This window comes from Coregonus clupeaformis, chromosome 10, assembly GCF_020615455.1.
Source record: "Coregonus clupeaformis isolate EN_2021a chromosome 10, ASM2061545v1, whole genome shotgun sequence".
Taxonomy (NCBI): Eukaryota; Metazoa; Chordata; class Actinopteri; order Salmoniformes; family Salmonidae; genus Coregonus; species Coregonus clupeaformis.
In genome coordinates this window covers 52,301,603-52,318,418 of record NC_059201.1, presented here as the reverse complement: position 1 = coordinate 52,318,418, position 16,816 = coordinate 52,301,603, and the positions used below count along the sequence as shown (strand labels likewise).

Below are 16,816 nucleotides of genomic sequence, written 5' to 3'. Positions count from 1 at the left end.
CATGTTTCACCCGCCTCAGACACTCCAGACTGTTAATTAGCCAAATAGAACGAGAGGAAAAGAGAGAGAGAGAGAGAAAGAGAGAGCGCAATAGGAAAAAGAGAGAGAGAGCGCAATAGGAAAAAAAGAGCGAGAGAGAGAGAGAGCTGGGTTTAAGTGGAGGAGGGGGGTGATTAATTGAACAAGCTCGTATCCTTCCCATCTCGTTGCAGTCCCCCCTCCGCCTGTGATGAGTTATTAACTCTGCTGCTTTTGTCCTCGCTGCAGGTGGCCACGGCAACCGCTCTCCACCGCTGCAGCGATGACGTCCGCATTCCGATGCAATTGTTTATTTGTTTGGTCTCACACAGGGAGGGACAATGATTACAGCTAGTAGACTTTTTAGCAGATAATTAACATTCATTACAGTGACGACAAGGGGAATGTTAAGCAGTCAAAGTGAAATAACAGAGAGCTTAAGAAGCTTGATGAGAAGTACGGTTTTGTTGGTGTGTGTGTGTGTGTACTCCATTTCGCATATGTGCACATTACTTACTGTCTTTGTGTGTGTGCATCTATGATGTATGTGACCTGTGTGTGTGGGCTGAGCTTGACCAGACCTTATTCCACTACGACCTTCCTCCGATCTCCACACCATTTAACCCTCAACCTTTGACACATATTGCCGTAACCCACCTCCGCACCCTAACACACCTCCTCCATTACGGCTCGGACAGGGTTACGGAAATGACACGGCCAGCCACCCCAGAGTCGCTCCATTTGCAGAACATCACTTTTAGTTACCCTGACAACTTCAGTGTGTGGACCACCGACGTCACCACCGTCCTTGCCATCACGCAACACGCCCTAATTGTAACAGGGGTTAAGCGTTAGCCCCTCGCGCACGGAGGTGATTGTGGCGGTGACATTACCCATGACAGTGACACAAGCAATATGTTTGTTTGTTGGTGGCCTATGTGCTGACTGGGGAAATGCAGCTTTCCTTTTGTCATTTATGTCTCTAAACACTACGAGTCTGTGTGAGTCTATGATGTCAACTTGATTTGAATACGGTTGAAAAGGTGTTTGTGCGAGCTCTGTATCTCTCCAGACATGGAAGTGAGTCAGATAAGTCTCCTAGGATACCAGGAAGTAAGAGAATGTGAAGAATGGGTTAAAAGAGGAGGAACGGAAGAGGGTGAGACTGCAACATGTGTGGACTGAGAGCAAGAGAGACAAAGGGATAACTATAAAATAGGGCTAACAGGGGAGGAAGGGGGAGGGAGGGATGGATAGACAGACCAGGAGAGAGATAAAGGGTAATGCATCAAAACAGAGGACAGAGGCAGCAGTAAAAGAGACAGAGAGAGAGAAAAGGAGTGAGGAAGAGTCACTCACTGTTCAGCGCTGATGTACTCGGCCTCCACGGGGGTGCAGGCCACCTTGCCGATACGGACACCTGTCTGGATGTCCTTGAACTGCAGACCCAGGTTCTCCCCTGTGATGGTCAGCATGGTTCCCCCCTGTCTGGGACCCGTCTCTGGAGACAACTGGAGAGAGGACAGAGATTAGGGTTGTTAGAAAAATAAATATAATTACTAGACCAGGCAAAGACCCTCTGACTATGGCAATTTGAATGCACCCTCATAGGTACAGTCAATTTGGTTGATATGGTATTGTGAACTGGAATGTCCATTCTAGTAGCCTATATTCTTGTTAGCCATAAAATCTTCGAGAAGTCTTCAGCTATGTGAATGTCGAGAGAGAGAGACTGGTAGTGTACATCTAACATTTCCACAGGTGCAGGGTTACATTTCGACCACAAATGTGGTACAGGACCTGGACAAAAAAGGGAAAAACTGAGCCACAAGTTAATGTCCGGTCCGGTCCGCTGACTGTTTGTAGCTTAAACAAGTGATCTTGAACACAGCCTAGTGTCTAGAAAAACGACATTTTGAAATGTTGCGGTAGCAGTTATTTCAATGTTTCTTCACCCATCCAACTCCTTTGTCAAAACACCAGTTGGCCTCTCTCTCTCCCTAACCCAGCCTCACTATTAATCTACTAAATGCTATTAGAAAGAGTTCAAGTTATGACCCTTTTTCTGTAGTGAACGACCCTGAGGGTGCTTTAGAGGTACTCACAGTAATGGCTGCCCACAGCTGCCCTGTACTAATCAGTGGACCATTCATCTTGCCCCCGTGCAGACAACGGCCCTGTCTCTATCATTCATCACTAGCATGATTAAGACCTGCGCTAATTACATCAGCGCTGAGGGTGACTTCCATTTGTCTGACCCCCCTCTCCCTGGTTATTCATGGTTATTCGCTCACCCCCTCCACAGCTGCTGGTCTCGGAGGTGACATTTTGACCCCCGGCTGGACATATTTGGTGTGTGTGTGTGTGTGTGTGTGTGTGTGTGTGTGTGTTTGCATGGAAGGTTATACACGTGTGAGGTAAGCACTCTCACAGGCATTAGTGTCTCTCTCTCACACACATTCACATTGACACACACACACACGAGGCATACAGACATTCACACATGCAAATGTGCAAGTACACACACACAGGCCCTACCCCTTATTGGAGCACAGCAGGGCACACTGACATCATTAGCGTAGAGGTGTGCAGTGACTGAACACAAACAAACACAGTGACTGATGTTGGATACAATGCCATCGCTGCGTAACTACGGGTGTTTTCACCTCGGCCTGCTGTGACCCTCCCTCTCCCTCAGTCTCTCGGTATCTATGTGTGCGTCTCTCCCTCTCTGTTTAGTCATGTTCATCTACATGAGTACAACTGAATGCATGTCTGTATCTTTGTTCACGTTCAAGGGACGTCACTAGCCCAAGGCTAGCACGCTAGAGGCTAGCAATGACATCCTGTAACATTATAGCAGGGGACCTGCTAACTTGGCACAACTCTGAAGCACAGCGGGATAAAAACAGTAAATATGACACGGACGTCATACAAAATAGCCAAATAGCAGAGACATTATTTTTAACGACAGTTGCATACAAAATAGCCAAATAGCAGAGACATTATTTTTAACGACAGTTGCATGTGGTGCATTATCAAATAACGCAGTTGTGTGTCACATGTATTATCAATTGAACAAAGGACAACACTAAACGTTACGCCTGGCTGATTCTTTGCACAGAATGTATCTATCAATCCAGTGAGAGAGAAAGAGAGAGAGAGAGAGAAAGAGAGAGAAAGAGCGAGAGAGAGAGAAAGAAAGAGCGAGAGAGAGAAAATAGGAAAATACAGACGCGAGAGAGACAGAATAAGAAAGAAAGAAAAGCGAAAGAGACACTGAAAAAGAAAACGAGAGAGCGTTTTGACTGCGCCATGCTCTCTTTGTGTGGGCCTATTGTCGTAACTGTGTGCAGTGGGTCTGGTCTGGAGATAGCATCTGGTAAGGAGTCTGAGAGGAGAGAGCTGAATCTAAGATGAATACAGTGGAACAGGCAGGGCCTTATCACCCAAATGAAAGGGAACATCTACAATTGGGAGAGAATCTACTCAGAGATGGAGAGGGTGATGGTGGGGGGGTTGAAATGGCCTCTCGGTTCCGTTTGCAGACGAAGAAGCGCGGCTGATCTGAACGTGTGTGTGTGTGTGTGTGTGTGTGTGTGTGTGTGTGTGTGTGTGAATAGCACACATCTAGTCATAACAATGGGACAATGAAGTCTTAAATGATCATATTAAAGCATTTGAGCCATTGAGTATAAAGACTTGGACATCATTGGACATTCAGTCATATGAATTTATGTATGAATTCATACCTGGAATACATAATGCATATTTCACATGAAGTAATAAGATATGATCTATCTGAAAAATAGGAAGAATATGATGGATCTGGTCATAAGAACTGGACTTAATCACAATAACAGACAGAGAGAACATTCTAGAAACAAGCCTACAGGCTCACTATGGAGCTACTGTTATAAATTCAATATATCGGTGGAGTTTCACAAATCAATCATTGTCCATTTCACTGAGAAACACTAGCTGTAGTCAACATTGCACTGTAGAATTACTGTTAGGGTGAAAAACTGGATAAGAATATAAACTTGTACTCAGAACTTCTGCTCTTTAATAAAAAAATATGATCAAAATGAATAATGTTGTTTTGAATATCAAAATGACAGAGGAAGAAAGGTCCTTTGTCACACAGCTGTGGATGTGGTATTCATTGAGTGTTGTAATATTGGTGTGGTGGTGTGTTTAGTGTTGTAACAATAGTAAATCGCAGTGGCTAGGTCGATGCACTCTAGAGAGGGATGAAAAGAGAGAGAGAGCAAGAGAGAGAGAGAGAGAGGGAGAGGGAGAGGGAGAGGGAGAGAGAGAGGGAGAGAGACATGGAGAAAGAGGGCTTAACCCACAATGTCCAGCAATAGCCAATATTGCAGCTTAACAATACATAGGGGAGGGCAAAGGAGCAAGGAAATCAGTCGCCTTTTACAATGACGAGTTCCAACAAACAACACACACACATACACACTTAATTGGTTTCCGAGGGGTGGTCTTAATGCTGCTCCACAAACCCTCGGAGAACTGCTGGGGAGATGATGGATGACAGAGGGCCAAGAATGAGGCAAGGCCAGCCCTATGACAGTTCATTGCCGCATGAATGACGTGTGTGTGTGTGTTAGGTTACGAGTGGCTGTGTTTACGCGTCAGTGTGAGTGTGTGTGTATGTATTTGTTGATATTGTGGGGACAAGTCACAAGGGAGTCAGTTGTTTTTGTTTGTGAATGCAAGATCAGTTAATCTAGCGAACGACGTCTAATAAGAACAGAAAAAAATGTAACTTCCTCTCATGGGAGAAACGCATGAAAAGATCAGGAAAATTAACACAATTCTTATAAGTTCATTTTATAGTAAAATGAGAGGGGGAGAGAGAGAGCAAGAGAGCGAGAGGGAGAGAGAGACAGGATAAAGGAAGGGAAGGGAGGGAGAGATGGAGGGCCACAGCAGGCATAGGGGGTAAATTACATAATTATGGTGCAATGGCCTTTTAGTGTGCCCCACTCCGCATGCGAGAGAGAGAGAGACAAATGCAACTACCACTAGCAATATGAAAGCATTACGGTGTCCATATTAGGACACCGTCAACCTCACTTGGACAGGCTAACAATGTGGTATCCTACTGCTCACTATTGTACAATGTCAAACTGAGCAAGTTTACAGGGAGAAATATAATTAAATGCCTCTCAATCCCTGTCATCCCAATGAAATTACTGGCTAATCCACTAGGTAATAAAGGGCCACACAGTGGCTAATGCACTTAGCGTAGTACTAGCATTATTACAGGTTAACAATGTGGTACCGTACCGCTCACTATTGTACCATATCAAACTGAATTTAGAGTTTACAGGGAGAAATAGTACGAAATGCCTCTCAATCCCCATGCCTTGAATCCCTGTCGAACACTAGTCCAAATGAAATTAGGGACTAATCCGCTAGCTAATAAAGGGCCACACAGCGGTTAGCGTACTTAGATTAGCAACAGAGAGAGAGAAAGAACAAAGAAAGAACAGAGCACAGAGAACGAGTTCAAGTTTAGGAAGGAGGGAAAGAGGGATTTGAGAGAAGGGACGTTGAGAAGTAGGGTAATATTCAATTTGGGGGAAGATGCAATGGTCTTTCTAGCATTAGAGGGATATGTTCTTCAAGGAAGAATGAGATTCTTTAAGTTCGTCATCTGTCCACTGTCAAACGTTCCCGTAATGTTAATGTCAGAGGAAAATAATATTGCAATGTCAAGGCAGCGTTGTAACAATGTTTGGTGGATGCTAGTTATTTATGTCCTTTTTGTGTCTCACTGTCGAGTCTTTCTTCCTCCTCCTCCTTTGTCTATCTTCTTCTTCTCTTTTCATTTGTTTTCTTGCCTTCCAAACCCTCTTCTCCCACCTCTCTTTTTGAAGCTCTTGTACTGTACGCCTGCTTTTTCACTGTGTGCTGTTTGTGCCACCAACATCTTCCCCTCAGGCCAAGCTTTACACCCCCCCACATCTCTTGTGCGTTTGTTTTATAGAGATAAGTGAAGCGCGAGTGAGAGAGAATGCGCATTAGCTAATGGATTTATCTGTGTGCCAGTGCCCCAATTATCTCAATATCGCCATTAAAGGAGAACTTCACTATTTAGGAACCTATTCTTTATTTTTGATGTAAATTCACAAAGTCTCCTAAAACACCCAAATAAATCATTTTCCAAACGGCAAAGCTCTTAGTATTGTGATGCAGGTCTATAGATGCTGTACACATGATTGTGTCATTCCGAACTTTATTCGCAATGTTATAATCCATTTTAAGGAATTGGAGCGATATTGGAGTGCATGCGTGTAGTTCCTCGTTCCCAATCCCTCTAGTTACTGTGTGCCACAGGTAACTGCCAAAATAAAGGAAACACTTGAGTAAATTAAGCTGTTCGGGCATCTAGTGGTGACCTGTAGCTACAGTGCCTTGTAAAAGTATTCATCCCCCTTGGCGTTTTTCCTATTTTGTTGCATTACAACCTGTAATTTAAATTGATTTTATTTGGATTTCATGTAATGGACATACACAAAATAGTCCAAATTGGTGAAGTTAAATGAAAAAAATAATTGTTTCAAAAAATTCTAAAAAATAAATAACGGAAAAGTGGTGCGTGCATATACAGTGCTATGAAAAAGTATTTGTCCCCTTTCTAATTTTCTCTACTTTTGCATATTTGTGATACTGAATGCAATCAGATATTCAACCAAAACCTAATATTAGATAAAGGGAACATAAGTGAACAAATAACACAACAATTACATATTTATTTCATAAACAAAGTTATGCAACACCCAATTCCCCCTGTGTGAAAAAAGTAATTGCCCCCTTACACTCAATAACTGGTTGTGCCACCTTTACATTTTACATTACATTTTAGTCATTTTAGCAGACGCTCTTATCCAGAGCGACTTACAGTTAGTGAATACATATTTTTTTTATACTGGCCCCCCTTTGTAATCGAACCCACAACCCTGGCGTTGCAAACGCCATGCTCTATCAACTGAGCTACATCCCTGCCGGCCAATTCCTCCCCTACCCTGGACGACGCTGGGCCAATTGTGCGCCGCCCATAAGTCTCCCGGTCGCGGCCGGCGGCGACAGAGCCTGGATACGAACCAGGATCTCTAGTGGCACAGTTAGCACTGCGATGCAGTGCCTTAGACCACTGCGCCACTCAGGAGTAAATTGCAGCTTTAGCTGCAATGACTCCAACCAAATGCTTCCTGTAGTTGTTGATCAGTCTCTTACGTCGCTGTGGAGGAATTTTGGCCCACTCTTCCATGCAGAACTGCTTTAAACTCAGTGACGTGTGGGTTTTCAAGCATGAACTGCTCGTTTCAAGTCCTGCCACAAAATCTCAATTGGGATTAGGTCTGGACTTTGACTAGGCCATTCCAAAACTTCCAATTTGTTGCTTTTTAGCAATTTTCATGTAGATTTGATTGTGTGTTTTGGATCATTGTCTTGCTGCATGACCCAGCTGCGCTTCAGCTTCAGCTCACAGACGGATGGTCTGACATTCTCCTGTAGAATTCTCTGATACAGAGCAGAATTCATGGTTCCTTCTATTAAGGCAAGTGGTCCAGGTCCTGAGGCAGCAAATCATCCCCAAACCATCACCACCATGCTTGACCTTTGGTATGGTGTTCTTACTGTGGAATGCAGTGTTTGGTTTTCGCCAGGCATAATGGGACCCATCTCGTCCAAAAAGTTGACTCAAGTTTGCCAAAAAGCACCTGGAGGATCATCAAGACTCTTGGAAGAACGTTCTATGGACAGATTATTCAAAAATATAACCATCTTCAAAGTGGTAGGCATGTTGTGTAAATCAAATGATACAAACCCCCCAAAAATCCATTTTAATTCCATGTTGTAAGCCAACCAAATAGGAAAAATGCCAAGGGGGGTGAATACTTTCGCAAGCCACTGTGGTTAGGTTGTCAGTCAGTCACTCACAGGATCAGCCAGGCTGGAACGAGGAAGTACACACATGCACGCCAATATGCACACGCAGGCAATTACCGCTTGAGTTCGACAAAATGGATTATAATGTTGCAGATGAAGTTCGGAATTACACAATTTCACGTGTACAGCATCTAAAGACCTGCATCACGATCCTGAGAGCTTTGCCATTTGTAAAAGGACACATTTGGGTGTTTTTGGATGTCTTTGTTCATGCTTTTTGGATGCCCTGGAACACCAAAATGAGGTCAGGAAGTAAATCGTTGCTGGGGTAAGTTTCTCAAAACCAATTAAAATTGCAAAAAAAAAGTGTGTGGACCCTTCTTAACATGGTATTTACATCAAAAATACAGATTAGGTTCCTAAATAGTGAAATTCTACTTTAAGCATTCAGAAACTGAAGGGAGGCCCATGTAAAACAGGAAATGCAGTGAAATAAGTAATCCTTTCCCTCTACAGTTAAGAAGCATGCACACATTTCAAGAAGGAGGTAGTGGAAAACTGAAATGAACTGAAATGGAAAAAGGGAAAAACAGTAATTAATGTAGATTCCCCATCTCAATTAGAATGAGAGAGAATGGGAATAGAGAGAGAGAAAAAATCGGTCTACATTAATGCTTGATGTGGTTCACACAGCAGTTTGTGTGAGACAGACACAGTGCTCCACTGTTGGGACAATGACCTGGGCCACGGCCAGATGAGGACCACCGCTATGGCTCCCCACTGCAACAGATGGTAACGTCACGCCACTCACACACACACACACACACACACACACACACACACACACACACACACACTCCGTCTCGGTGCTCAGTGACGTCCCGTAGACTGCCTCCTCTGTCCTGCCCATCAAATCAAATCAAATTTTATTTGCCACATGTGCCGAATACAACAGGTGTAGACTTTACAGTGAAATGCTTACTTACAAGCCCTTAACCAACAATGCAGTTTAAAAAAAAAAAAAAAAATGTAAGTAAAAAATAGATAAGTAAAAAATAAAAAATAATTAAAGAGCAGCAGTTAAATTAAATAACAGTAGGGAGGCTATATACAAGGGTTACCGGTACAGATTCAATGTGCGGGGGCACCGGTTAGTCAAGGTAATTGAGGTAACATGTACATGTGGGTAGAGTTAAAGTGACTATGCATAAATAATAAACAGAGTAGAAGCAGCGTAAAAGAGGGGGTTGGGGTGGGGGTGCAACGCAAATAGTCCGGGTAGCCATGATTAGCTGTTCAGGAGTCTTATGGCTTGGGGGTAGAAGCTGTTAAGAAGCCTTTTGGACCTAGACTTGGAGCTCCGGTACCGCTTGCCGTGCGGTAGCAGAGAGAACAGTCTATAACTAGGGTGGCTGGAGTCTTTGACAATTTTTAGGGCCTTCCTCTGACACCACCTGGTATAGAAGTCCTGGATGGCAGGAAGCTTGGCCCCAGTGATGTACTGGGCCGTATGCACAACCCTCTCTAGTGCCTTGCGGTCGGAGGCCGAGCAGTTGCCATACCAGGCGGTGATGCAACCAGTCAGGATGCTCTTGATGGTGCAGCTGTGGAACATTTTGAGGATCTGAGGACCCATGCCAAATCTTTTCAGTCTCCTGAGGGGGAATAGGCTTTATCGTGCCCTCTTCACGACTGTGAGACTATACAGTCTCTGTGGTGGCTTGCTACCTCTCCCTCTGTGTCCTCTATCCATTACTGTCGTCTTCATGCCACGTGATTCAAAAACCTAACCTCACTTTGGAAACTTGACTCCAATGCGTAACTCCACTTCACAGTGATAGAACACTTTTAACACAAACTTAAATGCCTCATTTTAATGTCTGAGGATGTCCTAATATGGATGCCGCACACGTGACATCTGATGATTTCCCAATATGGATGACGTAAAAATGACTTCTGAGAATGTCCTCATATAAACACCGTACTCTTCCCCCTGTGTTTAAGGATTTCCTTATATGGATGCTGTTCGCTGCCCACCCTACTACCACCCTTCCCTTCCATACCTTAATGATCTTGGGGTGGGCACAGCGACTGTTGCCCGTGGTGGCGTGCATCCAGCTGCTCTCCAGGGGGGCACACTCCTGCCTCAGGGAACACTTCTTCTCCTGGACGCACCAGCCACACTCGAACCTAGGGTCAGCCTTCAGACACATCCCACAGCTGTCCCTCAGGGCAGGGCACTTATACAGGTGGGCTGGAGAGGGAAGAGAGGGAGGAGCGTGAGATGGGTGGGAGGGAGAAACATTTTAGTTAGCAAACCCTTTCCCACATAGTTCACAAGAGATAAACATTTCAATTTAGTCTTGCAATGTATGTCTCATGTCACCTCTAAAGGTGTCGCCAACAACCACTGTAAACGATAGATGTTCATCAAAATATTTTGTTAACATAAGGTCAACTATTGGTCGTGGAATCACAACTGGCTACCAACACTTCAGTTAATCCAAAAAACGATGGGAGAAAAACAATGTAGGCCAAACCTCTTCAACGATATTACCCCAAAAGGTTACACTACTCTGTGAAAAATCTGTATAATTTTTAATGTGCACTGAATATGCAATGAAGCAAAGCAGTACTTCAAATGGCCGCAAGAATTCGACGGAGGAACATTTTCAGCCCCTCAAATCCCATTGGTCATGCTTTAACTTGAAAGTAACCCTGGGCCAATTAAATGATACTAAATGAGTGATTTAATTACATTTACATATCGGGGGTTAAGCGAGGAAGCATTGTTATATGGTTATCTTAGTTAAAGTGAGGATGAGGAGAGAAGTGAAAGAAAGAGAGACCACATGAGCAACACACCTAATTTAACTTTGATTGAAAGGCTTAATTGATTCATACAACCAGGTGTGTTGCCGCTTGATTGGAGAAAAACCTTGCACCCATACTTGTCTCCCTCCCAATCTGTCACTGCCCACCTTTCACCACCTCACAACACCCACCCATCATCCATAGAGAAACATTGTCCTCACTATTCAGACAAAGTACTTGAGCTAAATTTCTCATTGTGGTACATTGGGTCTGGATTGTTGTTCCCTAAAAGTGATGTTATCTTCCATCTCGCATCGCAGCAGGAGCCCTTGCTTTACAACCCCCTGCTGCCGTGGCGACAACAACAGCAAAACGCTAGGCGTACACAATTTCACAAGTAATTATCCACAGAAGAAATCACTTATTTTCTGGGGGGGGGGGGTTCTACTCCCTAGTTGATGTGTGTGTTTAATCACTATCCACGGGGCCCTGTTTGTGGAGTGGTACGCTAAAAACACACACGTGAAGGCATGCACACGTGTAGACACCCACACACACCAAACTACCCACTCCACACCTCAGTAATTGACGTCACAAGACAGTGAGTGTGAAGTGACTGTGTCCAGTCTTGAGGCTGTGCATGTGTGCGCATAACATGTGTGCATGCACTTCTGTGTCTTTCTAAATACCACACAAGGGATGTATGGTAGTTTCACACATCCCTTACACATTCAACATACCCTTGCCATCCACACAGTTGCCATCCACAGAGCTGCATTTTAGCATGGCAGAAACTTACTGAGCTATTTGAGAAAAGTATATTTGAACCTTATAGCGTGTCATAGTAAGTATATAACTTCCAGACTTGGCTTCCCCTAGCCCTTTTGGTCACACTATAAATGATTTAACGTGCAGTGGTAGCTTACATAAAATGCAATCTCCATGCTACTGCCTTCTCCGTGGCAACCACTTTGAGAAGCTCCCACATATGAGAACTTTTCTGGCGTACCACAAAACTGTGTTACCCCTCTGAGCTAAAGCCTAAGACATTACCGCAGGGAGCTAACACAAATCACACAGGTTTACTCATGATAGGAGTGTGGTTTTACATTCATTGCTATTCAGACCCCTTCACTTTTTCCACATTTTGTTACGTTACAGCCTTACCCTAAAATATATAAAATAACTTTTTTTCCTCATCATTCTACACACAATACCCCATAATGACAAAGCGAAAACAGGTTTTTAGAAATTTTAGCAAATTTATGAAATATAAAAAAACAAAAATACCTTCATTACATAAGTATTCAGACCTTTTGCTATGAGACTCGAAATTGAGCTCAGGTGCATCCTATTTCCATTCATCATCCTTGAGATGTTTCTACAACTTGATTGGACATGATTTCACAGTTGACAGTGCATGTCAGAGCAAAAACCAAGCCATGAGGTCAGAGGAATTGTCCGTAGAGCCCCGAGACAGGATGGTGTCGAGGCACAGATCTGGGGAAGGGTACCAAAACATTTCCGCAGCATTGAAGGTTCCCAAGAATACAGTGTCCTCCATTATTCTTAAATTGAATATGTTTGGAACCACCAAGACTCTTCCTAGAGCTGGCCGCCTGGCCAAACTGAGCAATAGGGGGAGAAGGGCCTTGGTCAGGGAGGTGACCAAGAATCCGATGTTCACTCTGACAGAGCTCTAGAGTTCCTCTGTGGAGATGGGAGAACCTTCCAGAAAGACAACCATCTCTGCAGCACTCCACCAATCAGGCCTTTATGGTAGAGTGGCCAGACGAAAGCCACTCCTCAGTAAAAGGCACATGACAGCCCGCTTGGAGTTTGCCAAAAGGCACCTAAAGACTCTCAGACCATAAGAAACAAGATTCTCTGGTCTGATGAAACCAAGATTGAACTCTTCGGCCTGAATACCAAGCGACATGTCTGGAGGAAACCTGGCACCATCCCTACGGTGAAGCATTGTGGTGGCAGCATCATGCTGTGGGATGTTTTTCAGCGGCAGGGACTGGGAGACTAGTCAGGATCGAGGCAAAGATTAACGGAGCAAAGTACAGAGAGATCCTTGATGAAAACCTAATCCAAAGCACTAAGGACCTCATACAGGGGGCGAAGGTTGACCTTCCAACAGGACAACAACCCTAAGCACACAGCCAAGACAACGCAGGAGTGGCTTCGGGACAAGTCTCTGAATGTCCTTGAGTGTTCCAGCCAGAGCACGGACTTCAACCCGATAGAACATCTCTGGGGAGACCTGAAAATAGCTGTGCAGCGACGCTGGCAGAGCTTGAGAGGATCTGCAGAGAAGAATGGGAGAAATTCCCCAAATACAACTGTGCCAGGCTTGTAGCGTCATACCCAAAAAGACTTGAGGCTGCAGTCGCTGCCAAAGCTGCTTTAACAAAGTACTGAGTAAAGGGTCAGAATACTTATTTAAATGTGATATCAGTTGTTGTTTTTTATAAATTTCTAAAAACCTTATTTTCGCTTTGTCATTATGGGGTATTGTGTGTAGATTGATGAAGATTAAAACCCAATTTAATTAATTTTAGAATAAGGCTGTAACGTAACAAAACGTGGAAAAGGTCAAGTGGTCTGAATACTTTCCGCATGCACTGTAAATACTGTATTCTAGTCAATGCCACTCCGACATTGCTGGTCCTAATATTTCTATATTTCTTAATTCCATTATTTTACTTTTAGACTTGTGTGTATTGTTGTCAACTGTTAGATACTACTGCACTGTTGGAGCTAGGAGCACAAGCATTTTGCTACACCCGCAATAACATCTGCTAAATATGTGTATGCAACCAATAACATTTGATTTGATATAACAAGACAGTGCTTGCATTTGACGTCCAAAACTGGGTCTCAGGCGTGCCACAAGACTGTGTTACCCAGCTGAGCTAAAGCCTAGTGCTTACCTTGGATGTTGTAGGGGTTGTCGATGACAAAGTTGCCATTCCACACCACCGATAGGTCCACGGGCAGGTCACTGATGTCATTACCTTCGTAGTTATACTGCAACGACACAAATACAGGAACGACACAGTTAGACTTGTATTACTATAATGTTGTTATAGTGTCCCTAAAGTTCACTGAAAGACAACACATTTTGTTGCTGATAGTTTATGGTGTTTATTTGTATCATGTTACCCCTGAAACCAAATTACCCCTTGGGGACAATAAAGTTTGAACTGAACTGTTGTGATGCCTTGATTTCTGTTCAGATTATTTGGGTTTTTGTTGTTTGAAAGGTGAATAAACAAAAACATTTTTACACAGTAAGTACACTAATGATCTTTTCTTTATGTTTTATTTACATTGTTTTAACATTTATGGCTCATTTGAGTCATAAGCACACAATGGACTAATACTGCAAGTACACTTGGCCATCTCTTGTTTCTCTCAGTGAAGACAATTAGCCTAATAGGATAGTGTTACATGGCTGCTGATTGTGTAATTCCAAGAACAAGTCCCAGGATGAATTCTTAATAATCAATTAAGTTCTTAATATTATTGTCCATGATTAACCGGATATCTTGTTCAACATAATTATTTCAAGCACTGATCCTAGATCTGCACTCCTACTCAGATGCTTCGTGAATATAGGCCCTGGGAAAAAGATGGTATGTGTCTAAATCTGTACTACCTATGACCACAATACAACATATTTGATCCATCTATGTGACACTAACCTAATGCCTGAGCGGTGTTTCTTTCTTTCTGGTCCTGACAAGAGAGAAAAACACTGTGGGGGAGGCTCTCATATGCACTGTTCAACCAATCAAGTAAATGTGGAGTTAAGATGGAGCATTGCCTTGTTAACAGTCACAGGCTTGCTCTCCATTTCCCCGGTAGGTATCTGACGACGCTGAGGGTGATCTGCTACTATCAGCAATATGATAGTGTGGTTCTCTGTTTAGTACTTTTTTTGGCACCCCTGTTTTGACATTGTGGTCCCAACATTTCACATAATATGCCATTGGAAACAGTAAAGGAAAAGAGACACAGCAATGTGCATTCAGTAGATAAGGACACAAGCACACAGCAATGTCATGATACGTGATTGGTTGGTTCATTCATTCGCCACATCGTGATTGGACGATATTCATTCTGTCTACACAGCCTCCTACAACTAATTAATATTCACAGACATACTTTTAGACTGAACTTAAAGGACTTCTTGAACATTTTCAGCCATATTTTGGAATTAAGTATTATTTATTTAGTAGCCATTATATATTTATTGGAGAATTTTACTCAGGGTTACTGCAATGCTCACCATTGAACATGAATGCAACTTTAATCCAACTTTTCAGTGTTAAAGTATGCTAGCATCTATATGGACTCCAGTAGTGTAGCCAACTTTTTACTTTTTTACACTGCGGTAAAGACGAGTGATAGGGTAAGGAGAGGGTGCTGTGTGTGTGTATATACAGTGAGGAAATAAGTATTTGATGCCCTGCTGATTTTGTACGTTTGCCCACTGACAAAGACATGATCAGTCTATAATTTTAATGGTAGGTTTATTTGAACAGTAAGAGACAGAATAACAACAAAAAAATCCAGAAAAACGCATGTCAAAAATGTTATAAATTGATTTGCATTTTAATGAGGGAAATAAGTATTTGACCCCCTCTCAATCATAAAGATTTCTGGCTCCCAGGTGTCCTTTATACAGGTAACGAGCTGTGATTAGGAGCACACTCTTAAAGGGAGTGTTCCTAATCTCAGTTTGTTACCTGTATAAAAGACACCTGTCCACAGAAGCAATCAATCAATCAGATTCCAAACTCTCCACCATGGCCAAGACCAAAGAGCTCTCCAAGGATGTCAGGGACAAGATTGTAGACCTACACAAGGCTGGAATGGGCTACAAGACCATCGCCAAGCAGCATGGTGAGAAGGTGACAACAGTTGGTGCGATTATTCACAAATGGAAGAAACACAAAATAACTGTCAATCTCCCTCGGCCTGGGGCTCCATGCAAGATCTCACCTCGTGGAGTTGCAATGATCATGAGAACGGTGAGGAATCAGCCCAGAACTACACAGGAGGATCTTGTCAATGATTTCAAGGCAGCTGGGACCATAGTCACCAAGAAAACAATTGGTAACACACTACGCCGTGAAGGACTGAAATCCTGCAGTGCCCGCAAGGTCCCCCTGCTCAAGAAAGCACATATACAGGCCCGTCTGAGGTTTGCCAATGAACATCTGAATGATTGGGTGAAAGTGTTGCGGTCAGATGAGACCAAAATGGAGCTCTTTGGCATCAACTCAACTCGCCGTGTTTGGAGGAGGAGGAATGCTGCCTATGACCCCAAGAACACCATCCCCACCGTCAAACATGGAGGTGGAAACATTATGCTTTGGGGGTGTTTTTCTGCTAAGGGGACAGGACAACTTCACCGCATCAAAGGGACGATGGACGGGGCCATGTACCGTCAAATCTTGGGTGAGAACCTCCTTCCCTCAGCCAGGGCATTGAAAATGGGTCGTGGATGGGAATTCCAGCATGACAATGACCCAAAACACACGGCCAAGGCAACAAAGGAGTGGCTCAAGAAGAAGCACTTTAAGGTCCTGGAGCCAGTCTCCAGACCTTAATCCCATAGAAAATCTGTAGAGGGAGCTGAAGGTTAGAGTTGCCAAACGTCAGCCTCGAAACCTTAATTACTTGGAGAAGATCTGCAAAGAGGAGTGGGACAAAATCCCTCCTGAGATGTGTGCAAACCTGGTGGCCAACTACAAGAAACGTCTGACCTCTGTGATTTCCAACAAGGGTTTTGCCACCAAGTACTAAGTAATGTTTTGCAGAGGGGTCAAATACTTATTTCCCTCATTAAAATGCAAATCAATTTATAACATTTTTGACATGCATTATTCTGGATTTTTTTGTTGTTATTCTGTCTCTCACTGTTCAAATAAACCTACCATTACAATTATAGACTGATCATGTCTTTGTCAGTGGGCAAACGTACAAAATCAGCAGGGTATCAAATACTTTTTTCCCTCACTGTATGGATTGAGTGTAGGGCTGTCCAAAG

General features: G+C 43.4%; 1 protein-coding gene across 2 annotated transcripts in view; it reads right to left on the bottom strand.

Annotated features, from left to right (window-relative positions):
* Positions 1-16,816, bottom strand: part of LOC121575525 (plexin-A1) — a 257,731-nt gene that overhangs the window by 52,717 nt on the left and 188,198 nt on the right. For both annotated transcript variants that reach the window (XM_041888680.2, XM_041888681.2), the window contains exons 11-13: positions 13,689-13,785; positions 9,999-10,189; positions 1,378-1,529 (exon numbers count right to left, since the gene is read on the bottom strand). In XM_041888680.2, coding sequence (XP_041744614.1) covers positions 1,378-1,529; positions 9,999-10,189; positions 13,689-13,785 — 440 coding nt within the window. The remainder of the gene's footprint in view (positions 1-1,377; positions 1,530-9,998; positions 10,190-13,688; positions 13,786-16,816) is intronic.